The sequence below is a fragment of the Mixophyes fleayi genome, chromosome 3 (assembly GCF_038048845.1).
Source record: "Mixophyes fleayi isolate aMixFle1 chromosome 3, aMixFle1.hap1, whole genome shotgun sequence".
NCBI classification, from domain to species: Eukaryota; Metazoa; Chordata; class Amphibia; order Anura; family Limnodynastidae; genus Mixophyes; species Mixophyes fleayi.
In genome coordinates, this window is record NC_134404.1 from 230,570,841 (window position 1) to 230,593,497 (window position 22,657).

General features: G+C 41.0%; 1 protein-coding gene across 2 annotated transcripts in view; it reads right to left on the bottom strand.

The window, feature by feature from the left end:
- LOC142144427 (plasminogen-like) overlaps positions 1–22,657 on the bottom strand; it is a 131,509-nt gene that overhangs the window by 25,493 nt on the left and 83,359 nt on the right. For both annotated transcript variants that reach the window (XR_012689705.1, XM_075203272.1), the window contains exon 11: positions 14,112–14,251. Coding sequence is in view for 1 of the 2 variants with exons in the window: in XM_075203272.1 (XP_075059373.1) it covers positions 14,112–14,251 (140 nt within the window). In the remaining variant the exon portion in view is untranslated. The remainder of the gene's footprint in view (positions 1–14,111; positions 14,252–22,657) is intronic.

Genomic DNA, 22,657 nt, shown 5'->3' on the forward strand with positions numbered 1-22,657 from the left:
CTTCGTTATATGAGGTCGGGGAAAAGGTGGCAGGTTGGTTTTCATGGTTGAACCCAGCAAAATGGTTCTCCGGTCTGGGGGAGTGGGTACAGGAAATGATTTCGAGTGTAGGTAAGCTCCTTCTCCTTATACTGGGTGTCATCTTAGCAATTGGTTTAGTTGTCAAATGTGTTCCTACTGTGTTGAAGTGTGGAAAACGGTCTCATAAGAGTAACACTGAGAAAGAGACTGAAAGGGTGGTACCAGATACCGAGATCATGGTCTGTGAAGAAGTATTGTATAATCCTGAACTTGAAACGGTGATTGGGTGATAGTTTATTACACTATCAAATGGTGGAACTGTCAAAGTCAGCAAATTGGATAAAGTCATTTCAATTAAAGTCTAGCAAACTTGGTTGTCTTTGTCTGAAAAGATGCGTACGGTACGCTATGACGTACAAGGGCACGCTACGGCGTGAAAGGGCGTACGCATCCACTACACGTGGCAGCAACAGTAATCGGTCTTTTACCATACATTCGCACAAACACGCATACTTATAAAATAGTACACATTAATGGTAATTGCAACACATAGTCAGTTATGTCGAAATATAGTAGTATTTATATGTTATATCAGAGTTACATGCATATTAGTGAAATACACGGAATGAGTTAAAGGAATAACATCATGAGTGGTATCATAATGAACCTTATTACATATCCTACTGTTTGGTTCACTCTGCGAGGGAATCGCAGAGTGCATACGCAAGTTATGAATGATAGGGAATTATGAACTACTTAAGACTAAGGAATCCGGGCGGGAAGAGCAGAGCATACCCCCTGCAGAGATGACCCCCTCCTTTGGATTCCTTAGGATGAACCAGCCAATGATTGACGACCCCTTGGACATTCCTGAGACCCGGACCAATAGATGCAAGCTATACCATCTTCATTGTATTACTGTATTTGATTGTGTATATAAGCAGCAGCTTGTGATCCAGAGTGCAGACATCTTGTCACCAGACTTCAGGATTGAATGACTGCACTGGATCCAGAGCGCCTGCGATAAGTAACGGCTGTATTTACTATTACTTCACTTGAGCATATTTTTCCACTTATTGCAAATAAATCTTTGTGCTTTGGAAACACAAATCGAGGTTCGACAATCGTTATTGGTTAGCGACAAAACGCACATAACAATGGCAGCCTGTGCTTGCTGGGACCTGTGGTACACCAAGGCAAAATGGTGTCTACATTATAAAATCATATTTTATTACCCCGCACCCATCGTTCCAGGGGTGTGGAAAGAGCCCTGGGGCTAGATTTACTAAGCTGCGGGTTTGAAAAAGTGGGGATGTTGCCTATAGCAACCAATCAGATTCTAGCTGTCATTTTGTAGAAGGTACTAAATAAAAGAAAGCTAGAATCTGATTGGTTGCTATAGGCAACATCCCCACTTTTTCAAACCCGCAGCTTAGTAAATCTAGCCCCTGGTGCTTTCAGCATGGGGCTAGATTCTCTCTAGGAAATCTAGCCCCATGCTGACCAGCCTGGTTAGTTATCATTATGGCAGGGAGACCAGATGCTGCAGGTTCCCCTGCTATATTTGCACCAGCCCCAGCTGGTAAAGCCTAATGCTGTTTGTAGTAAAATTGGGGAAACCCACACTTTTTCTCCCAACGATTTTGCCAGGACCAGCCTAGGCTAGCAACACTAGGATTTATCTGTTTGGAAGTCATCACTATCATGCTGCATTAGGGTTAATATGTATGTGTGTGTGGGGGGGGGTGGGGTTGTTCTAATTTTTTTTTTTTTAAATTAATTAATATCAGGGGCGGGCTGGACCGGGGGGGCAGCAATCCCCCCGGCCGCTCTGTCTAACGGCTGTTCGGGCCGGCCTCCCCCCCCTGTAGATGCAATACTGGCCGAATACTATCGGCCGCATCACTTGTCACGAGATGTGGCCGCATCAGCATCACATGACACGCGATGCCAGCCCGCGCCTGATTAATATTGGTAACGCAGAAAGTTAGAATAAGACGCAAGTAGGGTGGTAGTTGAATAAACAGGTTTCTGAGTATCAAAACATGAATAGTGCATGCATAAATAACATCATAAGAAACATCATGAAATTGTCCATAGTCACATAAAAAAGCTAGTGGTCCCAATGTGCAGTCTCTCTAGGTCATCTGAATAAAATTCCAGATAGTCACTCGGTTTATTCTCATATATTCTCCCATGATCCACCATATAGTTCATATATATGCGGAAGACAAGAAGAGACAAAAGTGCCCCAATAGTGTAGCCATCCAATAAATAACATTTATTTCACAACGATTAAAAATGCACTTACATTTCAGTAAGGGTTTCAATGCATATAAAGGTATCTTTCACCACGCAGCCAAATTTCTGTGAGCAAGCTGCAGCGCGATCAAATCTCCGTAACAACTTCCGGGTATGGTTGTCCCGGTAACCGATCTTAACTCTCATTGGAACCCTACGCGTTTCGTCACTGAGACTTCGTCAGGGGTAATCCAATGAGGGTTGAGTAGTGCCATATATAGCGTCCTGAGTTAAATTCAATTCTGACTGTTTAACTATTGTAGTGCCGATATCTGGTGGAATTCATTCTGTCTATATCTGATAAGCTATCGGATAAGTGCTGGGTTATACAATGGCATGAATTAGTGTACAGGCTGCATGAAACATTGGTGTTGTACAAATGAGATAAAGTATTAAAAATTTTTAAAATATTAAAATATTAAACATACAGAATAAAAATAAAAATAAAAATAAAAACATGAGGATAAGTCGGATAATTAAACTCTATTTGAAGGGTGTCTACATATCCATAGGCAGGTGCTTTGAAATAGTAATCTAACATATGGACTATATAATGAAAAGCAGAATAATATTAAAGGAAAGAAATGAGCTCAAAATCCGAATTTAATCCCATTGATGTTAGAGTACTTAAATTAAAAATCCATTTAGCTTCTTCTTGGTTGAGCAATTTGTTGAAATCTCCTCCTCTCCAGGATTTCTGAACCAATTTGATCCCTAAAAATTTTAATCCTGATGGATCTTGATGGTGTGTAGTTTTAAAAGGCTAATGGTGAGTTTCCAATCCGATTTTAATATTTCTAACGTGTTCATTAATCCTTGTTTTTAATTTTCTAAAAGTTCTACCTACATACTGTAGGCCACATGGACAAATGATTAGGTAAATTACTCCCACGGAATTGCATGAGATATGTTCTTTTATGCGAAAAGAATTGGATGAAGCCTGGGAGGTAAATTCAACTATTCCCTTTGGTTCCCTCAAGTTTCGTAATCTTGCATGCTTTGCAATTAAGACAATGGAAAAATCCATTTCTTCGTTTCGCTTCCCTTAGCCAATTACAAGCATTTCTCTCTGTTTTAGGTAGATGGCTTGTAACCATCTTTTGTTTAAGGTTTGGTGCCCTCCTGAATGTGATGACTGGATTTTTAGGAAGAACTTTGGAGAGAGTTTCGTCTTTCTTCAAGAGATGCCAATGCTTTTTTATAATTGTTTTAATGTCTTTCGTCGATTCTGAGAATTGAGTAATGAATGGAACACAAATAGTGTCCCCAGATTTGTTTTTCCTCTTTGTGTTTGAGGAGATCTTCTCTAATGAGGCAGCCAACCTCTTCCATTGTTTGCTCCACCTTCATTTCATCGTAACCTCTCTCACAAAATCTAGATTTAACAATCTCCCCTTGTTCTTTAAAAGTGTTCAGGTTGGAGCAATTTCTTCTTATCCTCATAAATTGGCCCCGAGGGATATTTTCCAGCCAATTTAGATGGTGATGGCTGTTTATAGGTATGAAGCGATTGCAGTCAACTTCCTTGAAGTGTGTTTTTGTTTCTAATTTGCCCCCCTCAATATAAATGTCCAAATCCAGAAATGTAACTCTCTTTTGACTGAAAGTGGTAACAAATTCTAGATTCTTCTGTGGAGTATTCATATCTTCAATGAACTTTTTTAATGAATCTTCTCCTCCCTTCCAAATAAAAAGGATATCATCTATGAATCGTTTCCAGAGGACCAAGTTTGACACCAAGCTACGGTTTGACCAGATGTTCTCCTCCTCCCATTGACTCATGAAGAGGTTCGCGCAGCTTGACGCAAACTTGGTCCCCATAGCTGTTCCTCTTTCCTGTAGATAGTGAAGGTCCTGGCACCAGAAATTATTATGGGTAAGTATGAGGTGGATTCCTTTAATGATAAATTCTATCTGAGCAGACGGGATGTCAGAGTCTTTTTCCAAGAAGAATCTCGTGCTTTTAATTCCATCTGTATGGTTAATGCAAGTATACAATGTGCGCACATCACTTGTAACCAGAATGAAGTGGTCTTCCCACTGAACCTCACTGTGAAGGTTCAGTATGTGCATGGTGTCTCTCAAATATGACTGCTGTTGTTGAACCGTATTCTGCAGAAAGTGATCAATATATTCAGAAAGTGGAGATGTAAGGGAATTTATCCCCGATATGAAAGGACGGCCTGGAGGTTTGTGTAGGTCCTTATGCACTTTGGGAAGATGGTAAAGTACTGGCAGAATGGGGTGTTCTACTTTTAAAAACTGGTATTCCCTTTCAGTGAGAATTCCTTGTTCCAGACCATCTTTTAGTAATGAAAAAAGTTCTCTTTGGTAGTCTAGAGTGGGGTCTTTTTTCAACACTATATAAGTGTTTTTATCTTGTAGAATGTTTAAAGATTCAGCTATGTACTGCTCTTTAATTAATAAAACCAAACCACTTCCCTTATCGGCTGGCTTTATCACAATAGAGGAATCTTCTGATAAATCTTTCAATGTTTCTCTTTCCTTATAGGACAGATTCATCCTCTTCTTTTTCTCCGTTTTAAGAGACATGATTTCATCCTCTATCACTTTGTGGAATGCATTGATGTAGTTGCCTTTCATGTATGTTAGATAAAAGTTGGAACTCGGTCGGAGACCTGTGTGGACATAACTACTAGGATCACATGTTCTAACTGAGGCTGTGGTTTTAGAATCCTTCAAGAAATATTTCTTCAAAGTTAAGTTTCTGAAGAATTTTTGGATGTCAATGTAAGTCTGAAATTTGTTCATCTGATGGTTGGGTGCAAACCATTTTGTGCTGGACCCGGTTATATTGTCTGCGGGTCTGACAACTGTAATGCTGGCAGGTTAGCCAATGGCATTATCCTTACAATACAGCTGTCAACAGTCACAATGTCATCTTTTTAAACATGTTCACAGAATGAATATGTCGCCATTTACACTGCCAGTCCTTTTGCAGAGTTGAAATGGTTGTATGCCCCAATGCACAGCACGGAATGCCCACTCCCCGCCAAAAAAAATACAGTTTCTCCACCCATTTATCTCAACTTCTCAGAAACAGTGCCTAATAATCAAACACCAACATTCCGTCCAAGTGACAACCATAACCAGGATGTAATAACCCAATAATTGTACACTTCTGCCTTTCTTGGGGGAACACATTAACTCCTCCCCTTAACTGCAACACAGGCAGTACCATAATTAATTTGCTAGATATATGAATATCTCCATGGTTTTATGTTATTAATTTTTTTAATGTATTTCCATTATTTTCTCTTTTATATATTATCATAGATATATCTCACTTCTCATTTCTTTCATGTATTTTTATAAAAAAATTATTTTTGTATTTTATATTTTTATAGCAAAGTTTGCATAAGATTGTAGAACACAACCAAACTGTAAATTCCCTGCATCCCACCTTTTTTACTCCAATTTAGGCAGTCTGCTTAGGATTACCTTTGTGTGTTCCCATAATAAAATACACAACACCCAGCAGTTGTCGAGAATATGTCTACAGCCTTGTTATTTATTTTTCCATCATAATCATAAGATTAGGGACATTGCAGACAACCAAGTGCCTACAAAGGGCCAAGAAAACTGTGTTCATTAACTAAAGATCTAGGTTCATGCCTAATGTGCCCATATTATCGCCAGCTGACACTCTGTCCTGATGACAACCATTACCAACGTGTAATAACCCAATGTGTGGGACCCTTCTAGAGTAGAGTGCCAACCATGTCAGGTTCCAATGTTCGCCCCAAATATAATTGTACAGTCTCGCCTTTTCTGTGGGACAAACAATAAGCCCCTCCGTAACCTATATAAAGAGTAATTTTCACACCTTAATTGGCCTTTGTGCCCAATCATAAAAATGGCCCTCTCCACTACTTCCAGTAAATGTACATTAAAGAGATTAATTCCAATATCTGATAAGTGCACCCCATCCAGCCAATAAAGTCTGTGTATTTGATCTTTAAACTGCCAGGGCCTTATTTATCTTTGGACATAAGTCCCTTTGTATGCCCTATCTTGTGAGAAATAGCTCTGCGATTGGTCAGAAACAGACTTTACACCAATGAATGCAATTCATATCTGAATGCCAATGACACTTACTGCTGACTACATCTTGAAGGGAGGAATGGAGAGGGAAGGTAAGGATGAACGTAGGGAATGTACAGTAAAGGCGTTCCAACGCAGATCTGGCCAATTCAAGTTTGGGGTTTTGCTTAAGTACTTTAAGTACATGTTTTTTATTTGTATCATTTGCACCAGCTACAGCGCAGATGTAAGCACGACTAATAGTGATGACTGTCACTGCATCATCTTTGTATTAAGAACTACACATAATAGTGCCACTAGATAACACATGTGTATGCAAGTAAGAAAAGCTAAAAAATTGGATTGTGTGTACAGTATGCATTAAGAATATTCTGATTTATGTATAAGATGTGTGTGTGTGTGTGTATATATATATATATATATATATATATATATATATATATATATATATTATTTTGCAACAGAGGGAGGCTTTTAGCTGGCAATATGCAAAGAAAGCATGCAAACATTTGTGCAGTAATGCACCTGGATTGAAGATAAACCAGGTGAAGGCTTATGTGTAACAAACAATAGTTTACACTTTAGTTAATTTACATTGTTTGAAATGTCCTTTCTCAAAGAAAGCAGACAGGGTGTGTCTGTGTCAGGGCAAACAGAACCGTTTATAGGAGTTTCCTCTTAATGGGTGTGTCACCTGCTCATCAAGCTAGGGCTGTGGGAGGAGTATCATGTATAAGAGCTTGCTTGTTTCATTGTTCAGGGAGACCAATGCTGGGGAAGCTGGCTGGTTTTTAGAGAGCTGGTCTTTGTCTTATTAAAGTAATTCTATCGTTTTAAAATAAGCATTGCCCAATTAATTGTATGTGTTTCCAAAGCACAAAGTATTTATTTTAGCAGATGTAAATAGTCAACAATTCAATACATTATTATATTATGATAAAGTACAGTACAGCACAGCCAATACCAAAAGATAAATACATACCAATGCAATCGCATGCGCTCGCTGCGCACCCACGGGACCCGGTGGACAGTATATCTATTAGAATACTGTGTCAGAGTTGACTGAGAACCAGAGGGTGTGCAGCTATGATTATATACAGTACAGTGTTACACTTGAACAATAGAGATGACGTAGATCGTTTCTATAGGTCTAGATGTTGGGTGGGTCCAGGGTAAACAGATCATAGGTTGATTCAATCTAAGGAATCCAAAGGTGGGGGTCATCTCTCCAGGGGGTCTGCTCCTTTCATAGCCAGCATCATACAAAGGATTATTCCCTAATAACAATAACTAAAGTATGCAATGTGCAATCTCTTTGCCGACTGCACCGGACAGCTTCTGATGATTAGGGGATCAATATGATATCAGGCATGACACCTTTCCTATAACCTAAACCTTTAATAACACTAAAATGTACATATAATCACTATATATATATATATATATATATATATATATATATATATATATAGACTAATAATAAACCAAATACTATCTGCTCCTGAATTACAGTGTAACGGAACCAATATGAAATTATATAAATAACTAAATGTTGTAATGCGAGTGTGTGCGTGTGTATTTTACGTGTTACGTGGCGTACGCTTCGCAATCGCACGGCAAACCAATATTAAACCAATATACTTTCATTCATCCAATTATACGACTTCAACAGTCTAGCTAGAATTTAGGGTCTCAAGAAACCGTGTGAAATCTGTATGGTGTCAAATACATTTACCATCCTGACATAAAAGGGAAGAAGTTGTTCGCAAGTGCTTCAGCACTAGCAGGCTCTTGCCACAAGTGGAATACTCAGCAAGTAAGTTTCCACTACCCAACCCGTGCAGATATTAACATGGAGGAAGTGTTGAGACCCCTCATGAATGTGGCCGCTGCGCAGCAAGAGCAACAAGCCCAGGTGCTGCGAGTCGCCGAGGCACCAATAGAAAACAGCAGGCTCTTAAGGTAGGAGTTAAGCCAGGTGAGGCGTGACAGAAATGAACCACTTGGTCCGGCATTGCAGAAAATGTCGACAGCTGATGACATAGAAGCATATCTGGTGTCCTTTGAGAGACTTGCATAAAGGGCAAAATGGCCTCCTGAAGATTGGGCTGAGAGGCTGGCGCCATATCTGACTGCTGAAGCTCAGCAAGCTTATATGAATTTGGATAAGGACCGGGCCTCAGATTATTTGCGTCTAAAGTCTGAGATATTGGCTCGCATCTGGGCGCTATGATAAAGATAAACCAGTCAGAGCCCAATTGGCTAAGCATTCCAAAATTTAAAATAAATGGCTGCAGCCTGAGGAGAATTCGCCAACTCGGATTATTGAAGTTCTGGCGATAGATCACTGCATCTGGGGACTGAACCGCAATCTGCAAAGGTGAGTGCTGCAATCAGACCCACAAACTTATGAAGAGCTTGCCACAGTGTTAGTTTTTGTGCACTGCAGCAATTGACTGAAGAACCTGCATTCGTGCCAAAGCTGATGCCACGTCAAAAGCCAGGTTTGATAATCCTTGCTTTAGGGCCCAATGGCAAAACTGCTATGGACAGAGGGACCATTTGCAAAGGTGTCTAATCTGAAGTGCTTTGAATGTGGTGAGCTAAACTACCAGAACCAATGGACTGTTCTGTGGCACATATTGGGCCTGCTTTCCTAAGCTGTTTTACCATGAGTCCCACATCAGGAAGTCCTTGTTTGTTCCAGGTGACTGTGCTAAACAACTAAAACCTTGTCTTGGCCTTGGTTGACTCTGGGAGTGAAATTTCATTGGTTTTCAGCTCTGCCTTACCCGAACTCATAACTACTCAGATGCCCAAGGTGAAGGTCCTTTGCGTACATGGAATGACTGAGAAGTATGAGACAACACTTCTGCCAGTTGCACCTGTATTCGGTCTGTAAAAGGTTGTAGTCCTGATCATTCTCTCTCTCAGACCTAGGGAGGCGGCTGGATGCCTCCTGAGAGGACCTGCTTAGGGTGAGCAAATAACTTTCGTTTGTTGTTTGAGTCTGGGACACAAGGTCTCAGACTTGAGAGAGGGCCTAAGGAATGTTTAATTAGTGCCGGAAAGGCAAGGCTTTTGTTTGTTTTGTTTATTTGCACATGCCCAATAAAGCTGGCTGATGTCAGTTGTACTAAAAATCCTGCATTTTTCGTGATTAATTGCTGTTGTTCAAAGCCATCTACCCCAGGTGATGGTACCTGTTCCCCTGATTATGGCACAATATACATATATATATATATATATATATATATATATATATATATATATATATATTGTAACAAAGGGAGGCATTTATCTGACAATATGCAAGGAAAACATACAAGCAGAGTAAGACATTGGCACAGTTATGCACCTAGATTCAGGTTAAACCAAGTAAAGACTTATGTGTAGTTTAAAGTTGGTTAACTTACATGATTTAAAAGCTGCTTCCTCTCAGCAAACAGACAGGGTGTGTCTGTTAGTTGAAAGAGAGCCAGTGATGGGCGTTTTCTCTTAAAGAGAAGGTGGGTGTGTCACCTGTCCATCAAGCTAAGGCTGGGGGAGGAGTATCATGTATAAAAGCTTGTTTTTGTCATTTGTTCACTGAGACCAACACTGGGAAAGCTGGCTGGTCCTGAGAGAGAGCTGGTCTATGTATAGCTAGCGTTTAGGGTCTCCATGATTGCTGTGCAAGTATACGGTGTCAAAACATTTACCATCCTGATAATAAAACTACATAAAAAGGAAGAAGTTGTTCGCGTGTGCTTCTGCAGTAGCGGGCTCTTGCCACAATATATATATATATATATATATATATATATATATATATTATTTATTAAACATATTTTTATTAATGATTATAGTATTGTGAGCTGATAATTTCTTTTTTTTTTTTTGCATGGTTTCTGATGGGAATTGATATTTACATATGTATGTTCGTATCCTGCAGGCTGTTCTGTCTGTTAACAAACAAGTAACGTATTGTGTAGACAGAGCATATTTATACCCAGATACAAATGGAAACATATCTTGAGATCCACTTGGATTTGAATATGGGTGTACATATGCTCAAGTTCAGTGCTCATTTTAAAAATGCAACTTACGTGCAGGTTGCATTCGAAGATGAATTAGGCCCAGAGTGTTTGACTGCAATTGACTCCATCATGCCAATGTAATCTAACACTTTTTTTAAGTGCATTAGTACTTCTACTTCCAAGCCAGACACTTTATTCAAAACCACCACGCACCCATCAAGCATATTGCTAATTAAGACCATATCCCTGTAAATATTGCGCGCCAGTTCAAAAGATTTTATTTGAATCATAATATTTCCTACAATTATCAATTATTATGTCTGGTGTTACTCAGGCCAACCTCATGCCTATCTGTTTGGATCCATGCAGTGCCACCTTCTCTTGTCAGTTCCCAGGTTCTGTTCCAAGGAAGTTCTGCTGCACGTAATCCTACCCATTATTCCCAAAACTCATGTAAGTTTATGTCACCAGCTTCCCACATAAACCAATAGAACTGTGTCTATTTATAACCCATAGCAAACCCCATTTCCTATAGAGCTCTCACTGATGGTACTCAGTTGCCCCCAGGTCTTGTGTCTATAGGTTTATATTCAGGGCTGCTGCTTACAATCAAATGAGTATTGACTAGATCGCTATGCAGGTACAAAGAAGCGAAAGAGGATATCAGGTAAACAAAAAGAGGAACCGGTAGCACAATGCCCATGGGAGCACTATAACAGGCAAGGGGGTAATTTTATCAAGCTGCGGGTTTGAAAAACTGGATATGTGTCCTGTAGCAATCATTCAGAGTCTAGTTATCAGTGATTTAGATTCTACAAAATGACAACTAGAATCTGATTGTTGCTATAGGTAACATCTCCACTTTTTCAAACCCGCAGCTTGATAAATTTACCCCAATGAGTCACTAGTGTAGACAGCCTTATAAACTAGCAGATCAATACTTAAAGTGGATCATCAGCCCTCTCATCATTGATAGTAATGACAATCATCTGACAAATACTTAAATCAGAGGACAACCAATATAAACAGTTAAAACAGCCTGAAAAACATTGGAACATCTGAGTCTGCCACTCAAGGCCTGATTATCCAATAGACTGACTAGACTGCAGTCTAGCTCACAAAACTTTTGGGATGCAAGATTTGTGGTTGTGCAGGGAGAGGCATAAACTGGAGTTCATTTTAAAAAGACAATAGTTGTTCTACAAAGTAAGAAGAAAACAAGAATGCAAAATGTAAGATTTTAATCTTGACTTATTTCCATGGAAGGCTGAAAACAATGAGTCGTTGGCACTTGAAAATAAGCGAGTTGGAAACAAGGACAGCGACAGGTACAGAGCGATCCTCCACCCCTACACCTTCATACCTTCACACTCAGTAATGTACTTTTATGTCTCTGCTCTGCTATACAGTTCTTTATTTAATGGGAAAAAAATGAGTGACAAAGATTGCTATGACCAGTTTATAAAGTCAAGTGGAGCTGAGTTTCAAAAACACGCAAACGTAACCATTGGTGTGTGTGTGGGGACATAAGCTGGATTTTAAATTAAAGATAAATTACTTTTAGCCTGGCATGGAAGATTAGGGGGTACTACCAGCGTAGTGGCCTAGGGCAGCCTGAATCCTTAATCAGGCCCTGCTGCCACTCTATCTATTCCAGCCTATGTGCCCAATCTTGACTGCCTGGAACCTAAGAAATTGAACAGTACATACATGTATTAGCCCCTGTCTATGCTCTGACCTTTTTCATCTAATATTCATAGAATGTGGAATCACAAGGAAAAAAGCTGAAGTTGATAAATAGACAAACAAATCAAGACTCTATGAAGCACCAGGAGAAAAACAAACCTACAACTTTGTCCATACAAACATTGATAGGAGTCAGGGCCTTCTAAAAGGCTGCATACAGGCACTGTCACTTAGTCCTAATTGACTCGACCTTTATCAAAGTGCTGATTGCAGTAAGAGAAGATGACATTGCAGTTGTCATCTGTAGCTGGGATTGTGGTAAATCACTAAGGCTCATTTACATAGCACAACATGACTTATTTTTATCTGTGCAAGTACGCCTACTTGTTCACGATATGAGGACTGTTTTTATTAAATGTATGAACGTACCAGATTAACATTATTGGATAATACCCGATGTTCACATCAGTGGTGGTACCCATAAGGAAGACACGTCTCCACCTGATTCCTTTTTTATCATTAAAAGCAAAAAAAAAATTCTTGAATGGTGGGAAAGGGGCCCTGGTCTGGTGAGCCCAGGCTTATTAGATTGGGCAGCATGGTGGCTTAGTGGTTAGCACTTCTGCCTCTCAGCACTGGGATCATGACTTTGATTCCCGACCATGGCGTTATCTGTGTGGAGTTTGTTTGTTCTCCCCGTGTTTGTGTGGGTTTCCTCCGGGTGCTGCGGTTTCCTCCCACACTTCAAAAACATACTGGTAGGTTACTTGGCTGCTATTAAATTGCCCTTAGTCTCTCTCGGTCTGTGTGTGTGCGTGTGTGTGTGTGTGTGTTAGGGGATTTATATTGTAACCTTAAATGGGGCAAGGACTGATGTGAATGAGTTCTCTGTGCAGCACTGCGGAATTAGTGGCGCTATATAAATAAATAGATGATGATTTCTCACAGACCTATAGGTGGTAAACTCTGGCATTTGAGTATATCCTTGTGGCTGGCTCTCCCCAGTCACAGTAGTAAGTAGTAAATGTCCTGCAGCTGATAAAAGTGATCAGCCTCCTACACGAACTGGCTCATCTTTCTGTCTGCCAGCCTATTGCAGGATACCTAGGCTGATGGACTGGTTGCACAGCAAATCAGGGCAGGGGGCTGATCTGCTACCTGATGCTGGCTGACCACTCTCTGTTATTTTCCTCATCTATACCCCTGTCCCAACTCTTCCCCTCCGCATGAGCCAGTCCTCCTCCTCCCTTCAGCAGCACTCATGGGGCAGGTCATGTCTTCTCACATGCACAGACCACACAGGAAACATTTAGAGGAGACTCTCCCACATAATTCAAGTTCTGCTGAGCAGGTAATTGTAGTGGTTGTATTAATTTAATTTGACGTCTGATAAGTGTTATTATTGTAAATTTGGGACCAACAATATAATGTAGTAGATGCTGGGGCTATTAGTTTAAAAAGGGGTCTATTTTTAACAAATGTAGTGGGCAATAATGTATTGTCAGGTTGATGTGGGTTATAAATATAGTGTGGAAGTAGTAATGTAATGTAAAGTCGATGCTGGATGGTTGTTATTTAAGTTATTTAAGTCATGTGGGGCAATTTCAATAAGTGAGTGCCATTTATGTAATGTGGGGACTTTTAATTGAATATGGGCATCTTTTTATCAAATGAGAGAGCTAGTAATGTAATGTGGGGTTATTGAGGGCTATAAATATTTTTAAGGGTTAATAATGTCTCTGTATTAAATGTAGGCTAATAATTTTATGACAAGGAGAGTTTCCAGGAGGTGAATAGTACCTAGTTTTTTTTAGAAGCTTGTGGGCTGAGACTGCATTTACCTTGGCCAAGCACCCCACCCATTTATTCATAAGTGTTTTTTTTTAGTGTAGCTTTCAGCTAGGTAGCATTATCTATAACCTGCATGCAGATGCAGCACAGAAAGGTATGTATCCATGTTATATACATATGGATTTATTATTTTCTATCATATATTTAAAGCTATAAGCTCATTCTTACCTTCACATTTTGGAATAAAACAATTTTCATATCGAGTTGAGGGATCCGTCGTATAACACCAAGGCCCAGACTCATCTCCATCTGGATTTCTACAAAAATTTGACTCTAGTCCAGCGTTTGGGTAATTTCCAGGGGTGAAGCTGGAAAAGGAAATAACTGCATCATTACAAGCATACACAGTAATTACTCCAAAGTCCCAAACTAATTACTACAGCCTTTTAAAAAGAGGTGGCATGAAAGGTTAGGAAACATTGCACTTTTAAGTCATATTTGCATATTCTAATTGATCCATTGTTTGTAAAGCTTATGTTATATAGGCTTATGTTATGTAATATGTAATGTGCTAAATGCAAGACTCTGTACATAAAAAGTATTCTCTTCATGTGCTCTAACGTTTGCTTGTTGAATTCGACTGTATTTGAAAGTAATAAGACAGAAGAGATTAGAAGTGAGTTAGGAAGATAGAGAGTGGCATGTGATTGGCAAGTACTTTCGTCCAATTGTGTGTCCACATCTAAGGTCCGTAACACCCCACTCCTTTCATTTTTCTCACTATCATTTTTCTCCGGTGTTTCCACATCTCTCTGTAGCGTTCCATGCCTTCCTCTGGCTGCGTCCTGGCTGTCATAGCAACAGCAGGACAGCACTTCCCCTTACCATGGCAGTGGCCGGGACGCCTTCTAATCAGCGCTGTGTCCCGGCAACATAGGGCAGCCGGGAGCATGCACATTAGTTATAATTAAGCCTTTAATTAGGCATTAATAGTATTTATTAAGCAGCCCCTGGGGCTAATCATGTGATGCTCAATATTGGTCTCTGATTGGCTGCATTTAGTATTTAAGGCAGGGTTATATCGTTATCTGTCTGAGTTGTCTGCTGACCTGCTGTTTTGTCTCCTGACCTTGCTTGATCTCCTGTTGTGACCATTGCCTGTATTTTGGACCTTGCCTGTTTGCTCTTGCCCTGACCTTTGCCTGAATACTGGATTCTGCTATTTAGCTTGTGGCCCTGACCTGTGCTTGAATACCGGACTTGCTTGCTTGCTGTCGGCCCTGACCACTTGGCTTCACCCTGACTCCTCTGCCTGCTACAGACCCCTGACCTCAACCTGCTACTGATCACCCGCTCCAGACTGGGCCACAGCCTCCTCCTCCACCTGTGCTACAGTCACTATAGATAAGTTTTCCTACACCGAGCTTAAGACTTGGGGGCATCCAAGTGCCTGCAAGCACATAAAGTTCTACGGGAAAGTCGGCTGCTAAAGATGAAGACTTTGTTACTACCCGTTCTAAAAGCTCATCTTGGTGGTTGTTAGCCCTAACATTATAACCGGCCTAAAACATACTTTGTGGAGGAATTTGCTTCATGATGGATGATAGTGTAACTAGCCCTAGCCCGGGCAAGGTTCTGGCTGGTCAAATCCAGTCCTTGTCCCAGGTGGTTCCGGGTTTAGCACACCGTTTGTTTGCATAGGAAAAAGCTTCCAGAACTTCACCAGTCCCTCTGGCACCTGCGGTAGAACCCATGTTAAATTTGCTGGATTGGTTTTCTGGGGACAGAGCTCTATTCCATAATTTCAATGAGAGCTGCAAGCTTTGCTTCCATTGAGGCATCATTCCTCGGGTTCAGAACAACAAAGGATCGGTATCATCATCTCCCTTTGCCAAGGTGACCCTCAGTCCTAGGCTATGTGTCTGGTCCCGACTAGTCCATCTCTGCAATCTGTGGATGCTTTCTTTAGTGCCTTGAGCCTGCTCTACGATGATCCCTACCCTGGCCGAATCTCATCTAAGGGCCTTGAAGCAAGGCCGGCACACTTCTGAGGAATACTGTGCAGAATATTGGACTGACAGCGAATGGAACAATCCTGCGTTTCGCATTCAATTTCCCTTTGGTCTATCAGAACAGATCAAGGATGCTCTTGTTCAGTATTCTTTTCCAATATTTCTGGGGACCCTCATGCAGCTCGCCATCAAAATTGACAGATGGATCGAGGAGAGAAAGGCGGAGAAGGAAGCACCGCCTTTAATCTCATCTGCTTCTTTTTTTGCATCAGTAGATGCTGAAGAGTCTATGTAGTTAGGAGCATACCGTCTTTCACCAGAAGAAAAAAACAGAAGACGGAACCAAGGTCTCTGCCTTTATTGTGGCAAAAAAGTCACTTTTCCGCTCCTGCCCTAATAAATCAGGAAAGATCAGGCCTAGGGAGAGGGGGAGATTCACTTAGATCTATAGATCATCTCCTCCAAAAATGCGGTCTTGGTTCCAGCACATATCACTTATGGTTCACATTCCTCTGACGTTTTGGCCTTTGTAGATAGCGGTGCTGCTGGTAACTTTCTGAACATTTTATTTACTAATTCCTTCGGGATTCCCTTCATGAACATCAGTACTGCTATAACTGTCTTTGGCTTCGGACGGAGGCCTGCTGTCTGGCGGCAACATCTGTTATGAAACACCTCCGCTACAGTTAACAGTGAGACCATCACCTCTTTACCAAACTTGAAAAATGTGAGTTTGAAGTGCGGAAAGTATCATTCCTGGGATACATAATCTCCTCCACAGGATTCTTTATGGATCCAAGCAAAATTCAGGCCAATTTGGATTAGGTAATACTCATCAATCTGAAAGCTATCCAATGGTTCCTGGGCTTTGCAAATTGCTACCGAATGTTCATCCGTGCTTTTTCTGATCTGTTGGCTCCCATTGTTGCTCTTACCTGGAAGGGGCGGACCCAGGCAATTTGTCCTAAGAGGCTATTAGTTCCTTCAAAGCTCTTAAAAGAACATTTATCTCTGCTCCCCGTCTTGAGACATCCCAATCCTGATTAACCCTTTGTACTGGATGTAGACGCCTCTGATGTAGGGACTGGCTCTGTACTGTATCAAAAGGGCCGTCATAATCACCAACTGCATCCCTGTGCTTACTTCTCCCGTAAATTCTCTGCTGCGGAGACCAACTTTGATGTAGGAGGTCGGGACTTTTTGCTATCAAATGGGCCTTTGAAGAATGGCGACACTGGCTGCAAGGTGGATGCATTATCCAGAGGCTTTGTTTTATACCATGTACCTGCTCCGGAACCTCTGTCTATTATGACATCTTCTGTTATTCATGCTGGGTTGACCCAAGACTTGGGTATAACTCTTCAGAGATTTAAAAAGTTGGCTCCCTCAGAAACTCCTGCAAAACGCTTGTTTGTACCAGTCCTTCTTAGGAAGGTTGTTCTTGCTGAAGTTCATGATAATAATACCGCTAAACATCCCGGTATTTTAAAGACCATGGAAAGTCTCTCATGCTCCATTTGGTGGGCCACCATGTCTTCAGATGTTTGAGACTTTGTTTTGTCCTGAGAATCTTGTACTAAAAACAAATTCCCCAGTAACCTCGGGCCTTGCACCTAGATTCATTGGCCCCTTTTCCATCATCAAGCAAATTAAACCTGTGGCCTTCAGTCTAAAGCTTCCTCACTCCCTGAAGATTCTAAACACGTTCCATTGCTCTCTTAAGCCTGTCATCTACTCAAACAACTTTAGATGTTATCAGTTTCAGAGCGTTCGGACAGTTAATGTGGAAAGACGTCAGGAATCGTTGAATGAAAAATCCTTGACTCCAAGGGGTCCAAGGACAAATCCACTTCCTGGTCCAGTGGAAGCGCCGTGACCTGGAGTAAAAGTCTTGGGTTCCACAGAAGCGTTTACACACTAATAAACCTGTCAAAAAGTTTTTCAAGCACTTTCCAAAGAAACCAGGATGTCAAGGTTCCTTAACCCCTCCTCAAGGGGATGGGGATACTGTAACTCTGGCTGCGTCCCGGCTGTTGCTATGACAGCTTCTCCGCTCTGCAGTCCTGGCCGCCACCATGGCAATGGCCAGGATGCCTTCTAATGAGCGCAGCGTCACGGCAACACAGGGCAGCCGGGCGCGAACGCATTAGTTATAATTAGGCCTGTGGGCTAATGAGCATTAATAATATTTATTAAACAGCCCCTAGGGCTAATCATGTGATGCTCAATCTTGATCTCTGATTGGTTGCATTTAGTATTTAAGGCAGGGAGGGCTTAGCCTCCCTGCCGGTTATAGTGTTCACTGTCTGAGTTGTCTGTTGACCTGCTGTTTTTCCAGACCTTGATTGACCTTCTGTTGTGACCTTTGCCTGTACTTTGGACCTTGTCTGTTTGTCTGTTGCCCTGACCTTTGCCTGAATACTGGATTCTGCTATTTTGCTTGTGGCCCTGACCTCTGCTTGAATACTGAACTTGCTTGCCCCTGTCTTGAGGTACATACTTACCCATCCACTCTGCTCTGCCTCTGACCTCCGCCTCAATTCACCCCTCATTACCTCCTCCCATGCTCGCCTCCAAGACTTCTGCCGTGCTGCCCCTAATCTTTGGAACTCCCTACCCTGTCCGACTCGACTCTCTCCCAAACTTCAGTCCTTCAAACACTCACTCAAAACTCACCTTTCAAGCTCACCTATCCTATCACCTCCTAACCATTATATCCATCACCTCTTTTTCCTCGTCTACCATCTAAATTTTTTCTCCCAGTTGGTCCTTCTGTCTCTCACCAGCCCTCTCTTTAGAATGTAAGCCCTCGTAGGCAGGGTCCTCTCTACCTATTGTCCCACGTCTATCTACTGTCCCTCGTACTTCCCATCACGTCTTTTGCTGCACTCTGTGTGAGTCCCCATAGCATTACTCACACTCATCTTTGCTGCTGAAATCTATTACCTAATCCAGGGTTTCCCAAACCCAGTCCTCAGGGCTCCCCAACAGTGCAGGTTTTCCAGATCACATGTGACATAATGAGGACCACCTGTGGATCTGTTACAATGTGTCAGTCAGTAATGAATACACCTGTGCTCCAGCAAGGAGATATGGAAAACCTGCACTGTTGGGGAGCCCTGAGGACTGGGTTTGGGAAACTCTGACCTAATCTATTTGTCCATTCCCATTAAATTGAAAATGGTACAACAGGGTTTTTTGGATTTTACACTACAAATAAAATAAAAATACTGAACAATTATTAACATTTGTTACTTTGTTGATGACATGCACTACACGCACAGTTTGAGACCTTTGGAGACCATTTCCATTGATCTCTTATTTATAAACATGTCTCACTGTCTACTATGCTTTTCTCACTGGTATTCTGGGCGATGATCTTTGGACGTTATCTGATCAAGTTGCTTTGCACGCTCTGATTGATTGTTACAAAACACAGATTGACAAAGAACAAGCACCAATCAAAGTAATGTCGGTGCTATAAAACCTGATCAATGGATAATATATTACCAATTCTCGAGGAACCGCAAATGTCAGCTCTATCCCATACATTCACCCATGTGGGAGACTCATGTTATGCTTCCTGCTGCCCCTCGACCCTCTTTCCACCTCTCACCCCCCCCCCCACAAAGGACACTGTTGCTTGTCTGCTGCTACTCTTCCTCCTGTCCCCTTGATCCTACTTCCTCGCAAATTGGTAGATCCCTGTCTTCTGTGCTCATTTCACCTCTAACTCAAATCTGTAATCTCTCACTCTCTACTGGCATCTTTCCATCACTATACAAGCACGCAGTGATTACTCGTATTCTAAAAAAACAAAACTCCGACCCAAACTCTCTCTCAAATTACCGTCCCATCTCTCAGCTCCTTTGTCCCTCCAAGCTTCTAGAGAGACTTGCCTACACTCGCCTCACACGCTTTCTTTCCGCTAACAACATGTTGGATCCTCTTCAGTCTGGCTTTCGTTCTCAACACTCCACAGAGACTGCGTTGACCAAGGTTGTCAATGATCTGATCACTGCTAAAACTGAACGCCATTACTCTCTCCTAATTCTGCTGGATCTCTCAGCTGCATTTGACACTGTTGACCACTCTCTTCTCATACAAACGCTGAAATCCCTAGGGCTTCAAGACACTGTTCTATCCTGGTTCTCATCCTACCTCTCTAATCGCTCTTTCACTGTTAATTTCTCTGGAGCCACCTCTGCTCTGCTTTCCCTATTAGTTGGAGAACCACAAGGCTCAGTGCTAGGTCCTCTGCTGTTCTCTATCTATACCGCTTCTCTTGGAAATTTAATAAGTTCCTTTGGCTTTCAGTATCATCTCTATGTGGATGATACCCAAATCTATCTATCCTCTCCTGATCTCTCGACATCTGTGTTGTCCCGTGTAACTGGCTGTCTTTCTGCCATATCATCTTGGATGTCCTCTCGCCAACTCAAACTTAATCTTTCTAAAACAGAGTTAATAATATTCCCACCCACCAACAAGAGCATACCTGACATTTCTATCTTTTTTGATAACATGACCATAAATCCCACCCCACAAGCTCACTGCCTAGGTGTAATCCTTGACTCACACCTATCCTTTGTTCCCCACATTGACTCTATATCTAAATCCTGCTACATACATCTAAAGAACATTTCCAGAATTCGCACATATGTCACGCAAGACACTGCAAAAACCTTAATTTTATGCACTTATCATCTCCCGCACTGACTATTGCAATTCCCTCCTTGCTGGTCTTCCCAAAAACAGACTGAAACCCCTACAATCTATTTTGCATGCTGCGGCAAGACTGATTTTCCTTGAAAATCGTTATTCCTCTGTTGAATCACTCTGTATGTGTCTTCACTGGCTGCCTGTTTTGTACCGAATCCAATATAAAATACTCTTACTAACCTACAAGGCCATCAACAAAGCTGCACCAGCATACATCTCCTCACTTGTCTCAAAATATCTCCCAACTCGGCAACTCCGTTCTACACAATATCTGCGTCTCTCATCCACCCTCATTACATCCTCTCATTCCCGGTTACAGGACTTTTTTCGGGCTGCACCCACTCTATGGAATTCTCTCCCTTGCACAGTAAGACTCTTCTCTGGTCTACAAACTTTCAAGCGTTCTCTGAAAACCTACCTCTTCAGACAAGCTTATAATATTCCTCAGCCACCCTCTTAACCTCGCTACCTTTAGCCTGTTACACAATTTCACACAAGACAACACCCCCCTGACCAACATTGTTGTGTGACAGGATCATTTAGCTTATGAGTCACTTTTACCTTTGCAGTCTGGCTGGGCCAAAATGCAAAATGTAGACTTAACCTTATGTGTCAATCTCCCATTGTCCCATAGATTGTAAGCTTGCGAGCAGGGCCTTATCACATCTTTGTCTGTTTTACCCAGTTTGTTTATTAGTTTATTATGTTTGTCCCCAATTGTAAAGCGCTATGGAATATGTTGGCGCTATATAAATAAATGATGATTATGATAAGGCAGCAGTGTCAGTTAATCTAATGTTCATATGCCCTGGAAGTAAAGAACTACTTGTAAAGCATATGAGCAGCTTTAAAGGCAGTGGCAATAGGAAGTGTTGGTATATCATACTGGCACATACTTCCACTCTTCGAGAATTGGCTAGGATTGTAACCCTTTAACGTTATTGTTCTTCAGTCTGTGCTCTTAACTGGTCAGACATTTCTTAGAACCTATATGAGAGTACCTACCATGTAGACAATGTTACTCTCATGAAAATGAATAATCTCAAGAAACAATTATTCAAAAGTTATTTACTAGTAGTCTGGAGTATTTGCTCGAACATAAAGTTGCTTTCACATAACTTTAATTATTTGTTGGTATATGACTTCCTGTAGTATTGTGCTGCATTCTGCCAGACAAAATAAAGAGGATGATTTACTGAAGGTACACAGATCTGTGTTCTATTCCATCACTCAGTCAAGGACCAGAGTTCCAGATGGCCCAAGTACAAAAATTAAAAGTGTCCCCCTCCCCAAACCATCACCACAAACTTATTACTGAAAATAATAAATTTTAAGTATATCAAATGCACTAGTGTGAAGGAATATCTAATCGGCACCTACTTGTAACGCCAGTTCTGTGTGTAGGATCTTACACTCATCTCAGATTTCAAAAACGCAACAATTGTTATCTGACGTTCAATCAAATAGACATATAAATGACACACATAGCTCCCGCTCTCATAGCTATCTTAGACAATGACAAAGAACACACACAATTTTAACTGCAGGAGACAAGCACTTCTAATCCCTGAAGTAGAGTACTGTACATAAACAAATACAAGGATCTTTACTATATTTACAATTTTTTTTTTATTATATATCTATTCCTATTACAGCTAATACAATTAACTGCTAACTATACTTTACTAATCTTGTAATGTGAATAATACCTAACTTGAACTTCATAACTAGAACTAGAATTAAACTTTTGGACAATTAAAGCAATATAAACAAAATCAGAGTTAGAGTAAGAAGGAACGCTGGTGAAAAAAGGGTAATTGCAGTATTTGTAGTGAACAAATGGTTAACTTTAGTTTTGTCATATTGCATTACTTATAATGAACAATATCATAATAGACATATGTGAAAACTATGGGCCTGAGTCAGAGTGGAATGCAAACTTAAGTGTAAGTTTTTTAACATAGACACCTCAGATTACTAATTTTTTACTTAATTTTAAGTGTAACTTTGAAAAAGTTGTATGTAAATGAATGTGTATGT